The following is a 16,786-nucleotide window of genomic DNA, read 5'->3' as shown; positions in this document are numbered from 1 at the left end:
TTGGGAGCATAACAGAGATGCAGACATTCCCTTTTCTATTTAACAGGGGGTGTGGCACATACCACTGGGCCTCTATTAGTCTGCATGGCCGATAATTATCTACATAATATCACACAAAATTACTTCATATCAATAAGCCAGGTGATTTCCAACATTTGGTATTTGGTATTTTATTAGGATCCCCATTAGCTGTTGCAAAAACACAAGTAGTCCCTGCAGTCCAAGAATGATAGATGCAAGATGACATGATAAGAGAAGAATATTTGCCTGTGACTGTGTCAGACTGTCAGCTAATAAACAAACTGATGTTGACAAAAAAATAAGGTGGACGTCCACCATCAGCACTTAAAATCAAAAGTACCTCAAAAAACCCATCACTGAACAGCTTGAGCCGATAAACTCACACCACCATGGACTCACACCACCATGGACTCACACCACCATGGACTCACACCACAATTAATGCCTACAAACCTGACAAGAGACATGACAGTATTTTAGAAATAAGGAGATAGGAGAAAGATGTATGATTTTACAACACCTCAGTTTGAAGAACTCAGCAGTTAACCAAACCACAAAATGTAAAAGTGTAAAGACAATGTAATTTAGTGAACCTCGGAAGAATCCAATTACTGCACATCCTTAAACAGAAGTATGACAATAAAGTCTAATAATAAAACGGATGACTTGAATCAAGAGCACTCACCATTGACACAGAAACCAACCATGCATTACCGTTTTGCATAGTCATTCAGGTAATCGGATCAAATCTTCAATCTTAGTTACCCCTGACTTATTGCTGTCATGTAAGTACGGGGTCAGTATTATAAATCACAGTAGTGTGTGTTACTCCTGCAGCATGAGAAGGTTGATCCTTCATACCTATCCACCTCAGGCCTCAGGCTCTTCTCTCTCTCCAGCATGGCCACGATCAGCTTGCCCCATTCCTTCTCCACATCGTTGGGGTGATATCCCTGAGGAAGCTGGATACGACCAAACTCGATCCACACCTGTCCCCCAAAACACGCACAGCAACATCTTAGTGAAGTTCATTGTAGACTGCTGGTTAAGAAAGAGCTTACAGACCCAAAAGAACAACCGAGTGTACGTCGTGATAGCATACCTCAAGCATTTTGTAAAGATGCTTGATTTTGCTCTTCTCGGTTTCCTTCAGCGGGATTTCATTCTCTTTGAACTGCAAGTACTGTGTATAAAGTGCCTGTAAAAAAAATAAAAAAATAAAAAATGTTTTAAATTTTAACAATTTAAACAAAAATATCAAAGAAATATATAATCAATACATTTTGAACAAGCTGTTACAAATTAATCTAATCTCAGTGTGTATACTCACACTCGTCTGCTTTGAAATGGCTGTACCACACAGAGCTCCTGTAGTCTTAGCAGCTGTGGACTATTTGAAGTAAACGGAGAAGCTCTCTGATACCCGTCAATATCGCTTTAATATTTCATGAGAGACGCTACTTATGGGCCATTTGAAGCCTCAGAGAGCTTGGGTTCTTAGCCTCGGGCTTTCAGGGCCAAGCAATATAAACTGATATCCAACTGACTGAAAACCAACCAGACAAACACTTCACACATTGGATGCTATTTGGAGGTTCATTCTTGATCAAACTAGGGCTCTTTCTACCGTTCAATATGGCTGAAAATTCAAGATGCATTTGATCTGTAATCAAATTGTATTTTGCTTTACCTTGAGTTCCACTGGGTTGTTAGGGAACGCTCTGTCTGACATCACTGCCACATTGTGTTTGAGCCACTGGCTCAGGTAATTCACCATGTTCTGGTACTCTACCCATTTTATATCAACATCCTGTCAAGAAAAACATTTGATTATTAAACATATCAGTTTTCATACTTAAATTGGCTCATGCAGGGATGGGTGCATTTTCTAAATGGACCAAGTTCTTGGTGTAGAGCGTATCGTGTTGTTCAAGCAATACATATTAGATCTATAGGGCATCTACAAATATCGGCATTGTACAACGTGCAAAGCAACAGCTTGTCATAATTTTGCTTTAAATAGTTGATGCTATACAATCTAATCTACAACAAGAAGTACAGATGTAGGAACTTAATATGATCAACCTTTTGTAGGATAACTTTCCTGCAATGCAGGACATTTAAAACGTGTAGCGTATTTGAGGTCAAAAAATGCTTCTGAAATTTGTCATTTCCACTTTGAAATTTCATACTTGATTTTGCTTAGGAAAAATGTATTAAAACCTACAAAAAATATTAATTATAATCCACATAATAATTCACATTTACTGTGACTGCAGGATTTTCCTGCTGTAGCAAACTGGCTCAAATTAAGATCCTACATCTGCAGTTAAGGTTCTCTACTGTGGTTACTAGAGTACACACAGTTTAGCATTCTTCCATAGCCTCTAAACAACATTTACACAATGTTCTGGGAGGGGTTCAGGCACCAAAATACTCCCTTTAAGCATCCAGCTCAAGCTTTCAGAATTATTTGCCTTAACAAAGCCAGATGGAATAAAATGCCTTCTCTTAAAAATATGAGTGATACAATGGAATGCATATTATATAACATCCGTACCCAATCACAAGCATAAATCAAGAATCACAGTCGAGAACCAAATCAAGAATATAGTCAAGAATGTATGCCAGGCCTCCCGAATGGCGCAGCGGTCTAAGGCACTGCATCGCGGTGCTAGAGGCGTCACCCTCTCACCTTCCCCCCCTACTCACAAGGCAGGCAATACGCTCGACCTCATCTTTACTAGATGCTGTTCTTCCACTAACCTCATTGCAACTCCCCTCCAAGTCTCCGACCACTGCCTTGTATCCTTTTCCCTCTCGCTCTCATCCAACACCTCCCACACTGCCCCTACTCGGATGGTATCGCGCCGTTCCAACCTTCGCTCTCTCTCCCCCGCTACTCTCTCCTCTTCCATCCTATCATCTCTTCCCTCCGCTCAAACCTTCTCCCACCTATCTCCTGATTCTGCCTCCTCAACCCTCCTCTCCTCCCTCTCTGCATCCCTTGACTCTCTATGTCCCCTATCCTCCAGGCCGGCTCGGTCCTCCCCTCCCGCTCCGTGGCTCGATGACTCATTGCGAGCTCACAGAACAGGGCTCCGGGCAGCCGAGCGGAAATGGAGGAAAACTCGCCTCCCTGCGGACCTGGCATCCTTTCACTCCCTCCTCTCTACATTTTCCTCCTCTGTCTCTGCTGCTAAAGCCACTTTCTACCACGCTAAATTCCAAGCTTCTGCCTCCAACCCTAGGAAGCTCTTTGCCACCTTCTCCTCCCTCCTGAATCCTCCGCCCCCTCCCCCCCTCCTCCCTCTCTGCAGATGACTTCGTCAACCATTTTGAAAAGAAGGTCGACGACATCCGATCCTCGTTTGCTAAGTCAAACGACACCGCTGGTTCTGCTCACACTGCCCTACCCTGTGCTCTGACCTCTTTCTCCCCTCTCTCTCCAGATGAAATCTCGCGTCTTGTGACGGCCGGCCGCCCAACAACCTGCCCGCTTGACCCTATCCCCTCCTCTCTTCTCCAGACCATTTCCGGAGACCTTCTCCCTTACCTCACCTCGCTCATCAACTCATCCCTGACCGTTGGCTACGTCCCTTCCGTCTTCAAGAGAGCGAGAGTTGCACCCCTTCTGAAAAAACCTACACTCGATCCCTCCGATGTCAACAATTACAGACCAGTATCCCTTCTTTCTTTTCTCTCCAAAACTCTTGAACGTGCCGTCCTTGGCCAGCTCTCCCGCTATCTCTCTCTGAATGACCTTCTTGATCCAAATCAGTCAGGTTTCAAGACTAGTCATTCAACTGAGACTGCTCTCCTCTGTATCACGGAGGCGCTCCGCACTGCTAAAGCTAACTCTCTCTCCTCTGCTCTCATCCTTCTAGATCTATCGGCTGCCTTCGATACTGTGAACCATCAGATCCTCCTCTCCACCCTCTCCGAGTTGGGCATCTCCGGCGCGGCCCACGCTGGATTGCGTCCTACCTGACAGGTCGCTCCTACCAGGTGGCGTGGCGAGAATCTGTCTCCTCACCACGCGCTCTCACCACTGGTGTCCCCCAGGGCTCTGTTCTTGGCCCTCTCCTATTCTCGCTATACACCAAGTCACTTGGCTCTGTCATAACCTCACATGGTCTCTCTTATCATTGCTATGCAGACGACACACAATTAATCTTCTCCTTTCCCCCTTCTGATGACCAGGTGGCGAATCGCATCTCTGCATGTCTGGCAGACATATCAGTGTGGATGACGGATCACCACCTCAAGCTGAACCTCGGCAAGACGGAGCTGCTCTTCCTCCCGGGGAAGGACTGCCCGTTCCATGATCTCGCCATCACGGTTGACAACTCCATTGTGTCCTCCTCCCAGAGCGCCAAGAACCTTGGCGTGATCCTGGACAACACCCTGTCGTTCTCAACTAACATCAAGGCGGTGGCCCGTTCCTGTAGGTTCATGCTCTACAACATCCGCAGAGTACGACCCTGCCTCACACAGGAAGCGGCGCAGGTCCTAATCCAGGCACTTGTCATCTCCCGTCTGGATTACTGCAACTCGCTGTTGGCTGGGCTCCCTGCCTGTGCCATTAAACCCCTTCAACTCATCCAGAACGCCGCAGCCCGTCTGGTGTTCAACCTTCCCAAGTTCTCTCACGTCACCCCGCTCCTCCGTTCTCTCCACTGGCTTCCAGTTGAAGCTCGCATCCGCTACAAGACCATGGTGCTTGCCTACGGAGCTGTGAGGGGAACGGCACCTCAGTACCTCCAGGCTCTGATCAGGCCCTACACCCAAACAAGGGCACTGCGTTCATCCACCTCTGGCCTGCTCGCCTCCCTACCACTGAGGAAGTACAGCTCCCGCTCAGCCCAGTCAAAACTGTTCGCTGCCCTGGCCCCCCCAATGGTGGAACAAACTCCCTCACGACGCCAGGACAGCGGAGTCAATCACCACCTTCCGGAGACACCTGAAACCCCACCTCTTTAAGGAATACCTAGGATAGGTTAAGTAATCCCTCTCACCCCACCCCCCCCTAAGTTTTAGATGCACTATTGTTAAGTGACTGTCCCACTGGATGTCATAAGGTGATTGCACCAATTTGTAAGTCGCTCTGGATAAGAGCGTCTGCTAAATGACTTAAATGTAAATGTAAACTATAGATCCGGGTTTGATCCCGGGCTGTGTCACAGCTGGCCGCGACTGGGAGACCCATGAGACGGCGCACAATTGGCCCAGCGTTGTCCAGGTTAGGAGAGGGTTTGGCCGGCTGGGATGTCCCTGTCCCATCGGGCTCTAGCGACTCCTTGTGGCGGCCGAGCGCATGCACGCTGACTTCGGTCGCCAGCTGTACGGTGTTTCCTCTGACTCATTGGTTAAGTGAGCAGCGTGTCAAGAAGCAGCGATAGGACTGTAACTACCAATTGGATATCACAAAATTGTGGACAAAAAGGGGCATAAAAAGTACCCCAAAATAAAAATATATATATAAATAAATGAATATATGTCAAAGTTATGACAAAATATTTAGAACTGATGTGAATTCAAAGGATGTAAGTGTGAAATATACTGTACATCCAGTGGTGAAGTACCATGGTGGTAATTTCATTCAAGAGGACAGCGTAGAGACTGCAGTCAATGGTTACAAAGACACAAGTCAGCCCATGTTGACAATAGGACATTGTTGTTTTGTATTGAGACGTTGATTTTGCCTTCATCATACAGTATTTGAAATATAAAACGCTCTTCTCAACTCTACTCACATAGGACACTTAGGTGCACCGTACAATAATCTGTTCCTGGTGTACTTACATTTGCATTGATACCGTCGACACCATCAGGTACTTTAGGGAAGACATCATACAGAGTGGAGACGTATGTGATGACTGACTTCTCATCGGGAGTCTGCACATCCACATCTGGTGGTGAAAAGGTGAAATAAGACCCACTACACAATGTGATCGACGGTAGGTACATGATTTAAGGGAGTGTTTATAATCATAGTGAAATGTTTGATTTAAATCTCATGTATCTCATATACGTGTCGTGTCTTTTTCATTTAGTAAAGCATCGTCCGTATGATGAAACAAATAACAGTCAGTAAGTTAAGCTGTGCTGAGAACACATCTCCTCCCTCTGGTAATAATGCATTGCATTTCTTCCAGCTGTTTTACAGTAGCAAAGATGTGTCAATGGCTTGGAGAATGTTTACCCGATGTGTCAAAACAAACCATTAGAGAAAAGCATGTGGATAAACAGAATAACTCACCCTCAGGGTCCAGTAGTCTGGCCACCCCAAGCCGTTCAGCCACACCAAAGGCCTGTTCTAAGTTTGACCGGCTAGTCTGGGCCGACACTCTGGCCATATCCACCAGGTCAGGCCTGCAATGGAAGAGAAAAAAACAGTGGAAGCTCATTAAGATGGACTGCTTTCTGTTTTATGAAATGTTAATATGAGGAGACTATTTTGGCAAATAATCATTTAGGGTGGTTTGCATTGTTATGTTTTAGGTTATTTCAGCGGTGTCAGCACACACTATACTTCTTGAATAATTTTGTTTAATTAGCAAGGAACAAACATTTTTGTTTGGAGGAAAGTTTTAGTGTGATGACTAGCTAATATAATATAAGCCTGTAACATAATGCAATATAAGCCTGTAACATAATGTAATATAAGCCTGCAAAATAATGTAATATAAGCATGTAACATAATGCAATATAATGCTTTAACATAATGTAATATACAGCAAGCCTGTAACATCATGTAATATAAGCCTGTAACATCATGTAATATAAGCCTGTAACATAATGTAATATAAGCCTGTAACATAATGTAATATAAGCCTGTAACATAATGTAATATAAGCCTGTAACATAATGTAATATAAGCCTGTAACATCATGTAATATAAGCCTGTAACATAATGTAATATAAGCCTGTAACATAATGTAATATAAGCCTGTAACATAATGTAATATAAGCCTGTAACATAATGTAATATAAGCCTGTAACATAATGTAATATAAGCCTGTAACATCATGTAATATAAGCCTGTAACATCATGTAATATAAGCCTGTAACATCATGTAATATAAATCTGTAACATTTTGTAATATAAGCCTGTAACATCATGTAATATAAATCTGTAACATTTTGTAATATAAGCCTGTAACATCATGTAATATAAATCTGTAACATAATGTAATGTACGCCTGTAACATAATGTAATAAGCCTGTAAGCCTGTAAGCTAACTATAGAGTAAATGCCTAGGGATGCAGTCAGTCCCAGACTTTCCAGTGAAATAAATCTGTTTTTGCTCAAGAGGACAAGGACAGTCGGGCCAGCCCAACATAGGTCAATGGTTAAGTAAAACAGTTCCACATGACCCACACATACATCAATATCCATTGACCTTAACAATGGTTGACGAGCAAATAATTATGTGACATTAACCATAACAAACAAAAGGGAGAGAAAAAGGATAAATACGTCTCCATCTACTAGTCAGTCTAGTTAATCTCATTTTAGGTCAGTCCAACAAGGTAGAGTATTTCTCATCCTGTTCTTCAAGTACCCCCAACAGTACACATTATTATTGTGACCCTGGACAAGCACACCTGATTTAACTTGTCAACTAATCATCAAGCTATCAATGAGTTGGACGAGGTGTGTTTGAACAGGGCTACAACAAAAATGTGTACTGTTGGGAGTACTGGAGGACCAGGGTTGGGAAACACTGTTGGGAGTACTGGAGGACCAGGGTTGGGAAACACTGTTGGGAGTACTGGAGGACCAGGGTTGGGAAACACTGTTGGGAGTACTGGAGGACCAGGGTTGGGAAACACTGTTGGGAGTACTGGAGGACCAGAGTTGGGAAACACTGTTGGGAGTACTGGAGGACCAGGGTTGGGAAACACTGTTGGGAGTACTGGAGGACCAGGGTTGGGAAACACTGTTGGGAGTACTGGAGGACCAGGGTTGGGAAACACTGTTGGGAGTACTGGAGGACCAGGGTTGGGAAACACTGTTGGGAGTACTGGAGGACCAGGGTTGGGAAACACTGTTGGGAGTACTGGAGGACCAGGGTTGGGAAACACTGTTGGGAGTACTGGAGGACCAGGGTTGGGAAACACTGTTGGGAGTACTGGAGGACCAGGGTTGGGAAACACTGTTGGGAGTACTGGAGGACCAGGGTTTGGAAACACTGTTGGGAGTACTGGAGGACCAGGGTTGGGAAACACTGTTGGGAGTACTGGAGGACCAGGGTTGGGAAACACTGTTGGGAGTACTGGAGGACCAGGGTTGGGAAACACTGTTGGGAGTACTGGAGGACCAGGGTTGTGAAACACTGACGTAGAGTGTACTGGGTCATACTGAAATCTGATCATAACTGAAAAGCCAACAGCCCCCTAATAACTAGTCAAAACCACTAAGTGCTGCCTCATTGGAATGATGAGGTCCAAGATTCAAAATGTGGTGGTTAACCGCAGACATGATTCAGCAAGACACAGCAAGTCAACAGAGGAAAATAGTTATGTTGTTATGTATATTGTTTTTGTTATACACTGGGAATATACTCCTAGTGATATTATAGTTAAACCCTAATGAAAGACAAAATAGTTTGTAATATCCATTAAAAAAGCATTGTAGAGCATTCAAGAAGGTCACTGTGCTGGAATTTCTTTGGTGATTGGTGATATGTACATATTCTTTATCCCTTTACACTTGTTTGTATAAAGTAGTAGTTGTGGAATTGTTAGGTTAGATTACTCGTTGGTTATTACTGCATTGTCAGAACTAGAAGCACAAGCATTTCGCTACACTCGCATTAACATCAGCTAACCATGTGTATGTGACCAATTACATTTGATTTGATTTTGATTTGATTTGATACAAGGGTCTCTTTTTCAGATACAGGTTCTGTACCTCAAGTGGTACCTGTATTTGTGAATGATGGTGGTACCTGTATTTGTGAATGATGGTGGTACCTGTATTTGTGAATGATAGCGTTGAAAAGCCTCCCGTCCCTCCAGGAGGAGGTGAAGTTGTCACAGCGTACGCCCACGTAGCCCTCTGTCATCTGCTGGGACCACATCAGCAGACGCTCCTTGGCTGTCATGTCCTCCGACTCCCCGCAAACATGGATCTCAGAGATCTGGAGAGGAACAACATAGTTAATACAGCTGTTAGTGTCATTACACCTACAATCACAGATGTAGGATCTTCATTTGAACCAGTTTGCTACAGCAGGAAAATAATCCAGCAGCAACAGGAAATGTGAATTATTATGTGGATTATAATTAATGGAAGTTTTTGTAGGGGTTGGTCGAAAATAAAAATGTATAAGTGGAAATTTCAAACTTCAGAAGCCTTTGATAAACCTCAAATACACTACACGTTTTACATTTCCTGCATTGAAGGAAAGTTCTCCTGCAACATGGTGATCAAATGAAGATCCTACATCTGTACCATCAAACACCTAAATTACCATCAAACATATGGGTGAGACAGACCAAATAATACTTCAGGGACATTTTTCAGATGTCAGGAACAGCATTTCTCGAGTCACACGTAGAATAACTAAAAACAACATTAATTTCCTAACACACATTATCATGTGCTGAATAAATAAAAACACATGATAATTGTCTGCACCAAATTCAAAACAGACACCTCCATATTTCCTTATTTGGTTGTAAAATGTAAAATTGGCAGTGTCGACATACATCTGGCTAATAAATAAGCCATTCGTTGGCACATGTTAAAGAGTGTGATGACCTCAAACCAAACACATTCCCCTGTTGCTTCAACTCAGTTGACATCAGGTAGCAATTCCATGTATCTGGAGCTGGAAGAACAACATGATCGCCTCTGACGTAGACAACAGGAAGCGACCTTTGAACCACTCCTGCTGTGTTCTCATGTTTCATGTTTTGCTAGGCAATGTTGACCTAGTTACACTTTCACAATCTGGTGAATGAGCTAGGAAAGACGGACATTGAAACTAAGGTTGAGAGAAATGATGATGAGTCCTTTAAACAGGTCAACATTCACAAGGCGGTTTACCAGTATGTGTACTCAGAGCATGCGCTGACCAGCTGGAAAGTGTCTTCACTAATATTTTCAACCTATCCCTGACCGGGTCGGTAATACCTACATGTTTCAAGCAGACCAACATAGTCCATGTGTCCAAGAATGCAAAGGTAACCTGCCTAAATGACTATCGACCCATAGCACTCATGTTTGTAGCCATGTAGAGCTTTGAAAGGTTGGTCATGGCTCACATCAACACCAACATCACAAAAACCCTAGACCCACTTAAATTTACATACAGCCCAAACAGATCCACAGATGACACAATCTCTATTGCACTCCACACTGCTCTTTCCCACCTGGACAAAACACCTACATGAGAATGCTGTTCATTAACTACAGCTCAGTGTTCAACGCCATAGTGCCCTCAAAGCTAATCACTAAGCTACGGACCCTGAGACTGAACATCTCCCTCTGCATCTGGACCCTGGACTTCCTGACGGCCGCACCCAGGTGGTAAGGGTAGGCAACAACACACACTGATCCTCAACACGGGGCCCCTCAGGGGTGCGTGCTTAGTCCCCTCCTGTACTCCCTGTTCACTCACAAATGCGTGGCCAAGCACAACGCCAACACCATCATTAAGTTTGCCGATGACACAATGGTGGTAGGACTGATCACTGACAACGAGGAGAAGAGGTCAGACACCTGGCAGTGTGGTGCCAGGACAACAACAGGCATCCGACCGCATGGTGCTACAGAGGAAGGTGTGTACGACTCAGTACATCACTGGGACAAAGTTCCCTCTATACCAGGCGGTGTCAGAGGAAGGCCCTAACAATTGTCAAAGTCTCCAGCCACCCTAGTCATAGACTGTTCTCTGTGCTACCGCACGGTAAGAGGTAGCGGAGCGCCAAGCATAGGTCCAAAAAGCTGCTTAACAGCTTCTAAACCCAAGCCGTAAGTTTTCTGAACAGTTAATCAAATGGCTACCAGGACTATTTGCATTGACCCCCCCCCCTTTTTTACACTGCTGCTACTCACTGTTAATGATCTATGCATAGTCACTTTACCCCTACCTACAAGTGCATATTACCTCAATTACCATGACTAACCTGTATCACATTGACTCAGTACCAGTACCCCCTGTAAACAACCTCGTTATTTTAATTTTATTGTGTTACTTTTTTTACTTGAGTTTATTTAGTAAATATTTTCTGAAATGTTATTTTTCTTAAAATTGCATTGTTGGGTAAGGGCTTGTAAGTACGCATTTCACAGTAAGGTCCACACCTAAAATGTGATTTGATAATGTGAGATATCGTAGCAGTCTTGTTCAGTAGGTTTGGGGGCAGGCTAAAAGGATCATATTCACTGCATTTGGAAAGTACTCAGAGCATTTGACTTTTTCCACATTTTGTTACAAAATATTTTTATTCTAAAATGGATTCAATTGTTAGTCCCACTCATTAATCTATACGCAATACCCCATAATGATGACGCAAAAAAACGTTTTTTATGTTTATTTTCAAAAGTATATATAAAAAAAAATAGAATATCACATTTAAATATGTATTCAAACCCCTTTACTCAGTACCTTGTTAAAGCCCCTTTGGCAGTGATTACAGCTTTGGGTCTTCTTGGGTATGATGGCACGAGCTTGGCACATCTGTATTTGGGGAGTTTCTGCTATTCTTCTTCGTAGATCCTCTCAAGCTCTGTCAGGTTGGATGGGGAGCGTCAATGCACAGCTATTTTCAGGTCTCTCCAGAGATGTTTGATCGTGTTCAAGTCCGGGCCCTGGCTGGGCCACTCAAGGACATTCAGCGACTTGTCCCGAAGCCACTCCTGCGCAGTCTTGGCTGTGTGCTTAGGGTCATTGTCCTGTTGGAAGGTGAACCTTTGCCCCAGTCTGAGGTCCTGAGCTCTCTGGAGCAGGTTTTCATCAAGGATCTCTCTGTGTTTCATTCATCTTTCCCTCGAGCCTGACAAGTCACCCAGTCCCTGCCGCTGAAAAACATCCCCACAGCATGATTCTACAGCCACCATGCTTCACCGTAGGGATGAAGACCAAAGGGTTAAATTTTGGATTAATCAGACCAGAGAATCTTGTTTCTTATGGTCTGAGAGTCTTTAGGTGCCTTTTGGCAAACTCTAAGCGGGCTGTCATGTGCCTTTTACTGAGAAGTGGCTTCCGTCTGGCCACTCTACCATAAAAGTATTATTGGTGGAGTGATGCAGAGATGGTCCTTCTGGAAGGTTCTCCCATTTCCACAGAGGAACTCTGGAGCTCTGTCAGAGTGACCATCGGGTTCTTGGTCACATCCCTGACCAAGGCCCTTCTCCCCCGTTTTCTCAGTTTGGCCGGACAGCCAGCTCTAGGAAGAGTCTTGGTGGTTCCAAACTTATTCCATTTAAGAATGATGGAGGACACTGTGTTCTTGTGGACCTTCAATACTGCATAAATGTTTTGGTTCCTTTCCCCAAATCTGTGCCTCGAAACAATCCTGACTTGGAGCTCTACGGACAATTCCTTCGACCTTATGGCTTGGTTTTTTCTCTGACATGCACTGTCAACTGTGGGACCTTCTATAGACAGGTGTGTGCCTTTCCAAATCATGTACAATCAATTGAATTTACCCCAGGTGGACTCCAATCAAGTTGTAGAAACATCTCAAGGATGATTAATGAGAACAGGATGCACCTGAGCTCAATTTCGAGTCTCATAGCAAAGGGTCTGAATATTTATGTAAATAAGGTATTTCTGTTTTCTTGTAATAAATGTATTTTTGCTTCGTCATTATGGGGAATTGACTTGCCTAGTTAAAATTGTAAATTGCTCAAATGACCAACATGAACACAAGGTTGTTACACTTTCGTATACTTAGAATTACATCATGGAAAATAGTGGTCTCGCAGAAATAAAATGCTTCCTTTGGGATTTACATGTACATTTCAGTCATTCAGCAGACACTCTTATCCAGAGAGACTTACAGTTAGTGTCATCTTCAGATAGCTAGGTGAGACAAATACATATCCCAATCGTAGCAAGTACATTTTCCCTCAGAGTAGTTATCAGCAGTCAGTGCTAGTGGGAAAATACTTTTCTTATAATTTTTTTGTGTGCGTCTGGGAGGGGTGGGCGCGCCGTGGGATATTTTCCTTTAGAATCTGAAAACAGGGAAATTGTGTAGCTGTGTCTGAGAAGTAAGGAGTGGGCGAGTTGCATGGACCTCAGTAATCATAACATCAACATTTCAAGGAGAATCAAAGGACAAATAACCTTTCCAAATGCCAGCTGTTTATCACTGAAGTATACTACATTGCTAAAATCCAATAATTTACAGCAAACACATTGTACACATGAATAAAAGATGCATGATTTTTCCATAAAAGCAGTATCAAACCAGTTTAGAACCTGGTTTGTCATAAGTGGTAGAACCCTAGTAGCCAAACTTGAGCTGAGGTGAGGCTCATCAGAAACACTGCTGAGTGAAATATCTTGTGAAGGGAAACAAGTTAGTTAACTACATAGAGCTTTGTAATTATCTCTGTGTCCATGTGTTGTGGCTTTGTAGGATGCAACGTGTATATTACAGCTCTACATCACAGTTATGCTGTTATTTGACTCAAAGGGATTCTTACACGATGTCATAGTGTAAATATAGTTGTCTTCTGAATGGTTTTAGAGAGAAAATGGTGGTTAGCAGTCTGCCAGTACAGTACAGGGAAAGATAGTGGCGTGAAGCCAAGTCACACATCAACTCAAACACCGTCTCCATGCAACGCCACTGCAATGGAACAACACGTCACGGAATAATGAAAACATACGAAAGCATCTGTACAGATGTAGGATCTTAATTTGAGCCATGATACAGCTGCAGGAAATGCAAATTATTATCTGGATTATCATTAATTGACATTTTTGTAGGGGCTTATACATTTTTCGTTAGGGCAAATCAAGTCTGAAATTTCAAAGTGGAAATGACAAAACTTCAGAAACCTGAAATACACTACAAGTTTGCATTTCCTGCTGAGCAGGAATCAGAGAGGTGAGGGGGGCTGACATCCACCGCCCCCGGGGAACAGTGGGTTTACTGCCTGGCTCAGGAGCAGAAAGACAGACTTTTACCTTGTCAGCTCGGGGATTTGATCCTGCAACCTTTCAGTTACTGGCCCAATGCTCTAACCACTAGGCTACCTACCCCTGAAAGTAGGGAAATAGGAGAAATGATTCACACTGACAAGTAGCATCAGCGACAAAAGGAAACCATATGACGTTTTTTAAACTGTATTGTTTACATGTTGATTGCATTTTAAAATGTCATCCTACAAGGAAGATAGGCCATGTGGAGATGTTCATATTGAAACATAGATTTTTGTTTGATGAGATTAGTACAGATTTCTCAGGGGACCCCACATGGGGCCCTTGCCCCAATTTTGGGAACCACAATGCTAACCTCTCTCTCTGCTTGCATCCTCTCTCTCTCTGTCTCCTCTGCTTCCTCCTCCCTCGGCCTCACCACTGAGCGCTACATGCCCAAATCACAGTCTGTCTCAGTAGCCTACTCTCTTTCTTTAAGTAGTATATGTTTTGCTGCCACTCCGTTTAACGTTAGCTTCTTCCTTCAGCCTTCTAACTGGCTAAGAAATACAAGCCAGAGCCCTTCAACGTTACGCAATAGAAGTCTCTGCCGGCAGCTAGCCACCTGACTGACATATGTACAGTATGAGCGGCTGACTGACATATCTACAGTATGAGCGGCTGACTGACATATCTACAGTATGAGTGGCTGACTGACATATCTACAGTATGAGCGGCTGACTGACATATCTACAGTATGAGCGGCTGACTGACATATCTACAGTATGAGCGGCTGACTGACATATCTACAGTATGAGTGGCTGACTGACATATCTACAGTATGAGCGGCTGACTGACATATCTACAGTATGAGCGGCTGACTGACATATCTACAGTATGAGCGGCTGACTGACATATCTACAGTATGAGCACCTGACTGACATATCTACAGTATGAGCACCTGACTGACATATCTACAGTATGAGCACCTGACTGACATATCTACAGTATGAGCGGCTGACTGACATATCTACAGTATGAGCGGCTGACTGACATATCTACAGTATGAGCGGCTGACTGACATATCTACAGTATGAGCGGCTGACTGACATATCTACAGTATGAGCACCTGACTGACATATCTACAGTATGAGCACCTGACTGATATATCTACAGTATGAGCGGCTGACTGACATATCTACAGTATGAGCGGCTGACTGACATATCTACAGTATGAGCACCTGACTGACATATCTACAGTATGAGCGGCTGACTGACATATCTACAGTATGAGCACCTGACTGACATATCTACAGTATGAGCGGCTGACTGACATATCTACAGTATGAGCGGCTGACTGACATATCTACAGTATGAGCGGCTGACTGACATATCTACAGTATGAGCACCTGACTGACATATCTACAGTATGAGCGGCTGACTGACATATCTACAGTATGAGCGGCTGACTGACATATCTACAGTATGAGCGGCTGACTGACATATCTACAGTATGAGCACCTGACTGACATATCTACAGTATGAGCACCTGACTGACATATCTACAGTATGAGCACCTGACTGACATATCTACAGTATGAGCGGCTGACTGACATATCTACAGTATGAGCGGCTGACTGACATATCTACAGTATGAGCGGCTGACTGACATATCTACAGTATGAGCACCTGACTGACATATCTACAGTATGAGCGGCTGACTGACATATCTACAGTATGAGCGGCTATTTACCAGTTGTGCAGTCATTCTACACAAATCATTTTTTATTTGTTTGGGGGATGTCTGTAGACACGGCAGGAGTCACGGGACGGTTTTAAAACTGCCTTTTGTCCGGCATCTTGCAAACACACTATCAGCAGCATCTCAAGTTGCCTGTTGACAGTGAGCTGGGGTGAGCTGGGGTAGTTGGTAGAATGGTGAATGTTCTGCTAAAAAAGCTCAAATTCAAGGGGATGCAGGCGAACATAACGAACAAACCACCCTTCATGATTCCACTCGTTCACAACGAGCCAGACGTAATTAGAAATGTCAGAAAAAGAATATAAGTGCTCTGAGCTATGATCACCACTGGGAGCAATATTTACAGTTGAAGTCGGAAGTTTACATACACCTCAGCCAAATACATTTAAACTCAGTTTTTCTCAATAGAGAGCAGAGAGAGTGATTTGTTTCAGCTTTTATTTCTTTCATCACATTCCCAGTGGGTCAGAAGTTTACAAACACTCAATTAGTATTTGGTAGCATTGCCTTTAAATTGTTTAACTTGGGTCAAACGTTTCGGGTAGCCTTCCACAAGCTTCCCACAATAAGTTGGGTGAATTTTGGCCCATTCCTCCTGACAGAGTTGATGTAACTGAGTCAGGTTTGTAGGCCTCCTTGCTCACACACGCTTTTTCAGTTCTGCCCACGTATTTTCTATGGGATTGAGGTCAGAGGTTTGTGATGGCCACTCCAATACCTTGACTTTGTTGGCTTTAAGCCATTTTGCCACATCTTTGGAAGTATGCTTGGGGTCATTGTCCATTTGGAAGACCCATTTATGACCAAGCTTTAACTTCCTGACTGATGTCTGGAGATGTTGCTTCAATACATCCACATAATTTTCCTACCTCATGATGCTATCTATTTTGTG

General features: G+C 43.6%; 1 protein-coding gene across 1 annotated transcript in view; it reads right to left on the bottom strand.

Moving 5' to 3' along the window:
* Positions 1-16,786, bottom strand: part of dst (dystonin) — a 207,487-nt gene that overhangs the window by 104,208 nt on the left and 86,493 nt on the right. The window contains 6 exon segments of the mRNA XM_046357465.1: positions 883-1,010; positions 1,124-1,219; positions 1,712-1,831; positions 5,827-5,933; positions 6,284-6,396; positions 9,004-9,170. Coding sequence (XP_046213421.1) covers positions 883-1,010; positions 1,124-1,219; positions 1,712-1,831; positions 5,827-5,933; positions 6,284-6,396; positions 9,004-9,170 — 731 coding nt within the window.

The sequence above is a fragment of the Oncorhynchus gorbuscha genome, linkage group LG07 (genome assembly GCF_021184085.1).
Source record: "Oncorhynchus gorbuscha isolate QuinsamMale2020 ecotype Even-year linkage group LG07, OgorEven_v1.0, whole genome shotgun sequence".
NCBI lineage: Eukaryota > Metazoa > Chordata > Actinopteri > Salmoniformes > Salmonidae > Oncorhynchus > Oncorhynchus gorbuscha.
Note: the sequence above shows the minus strand (reverse complement) of the source record. Positions and strands in the feature narration are given on the sequence as shown.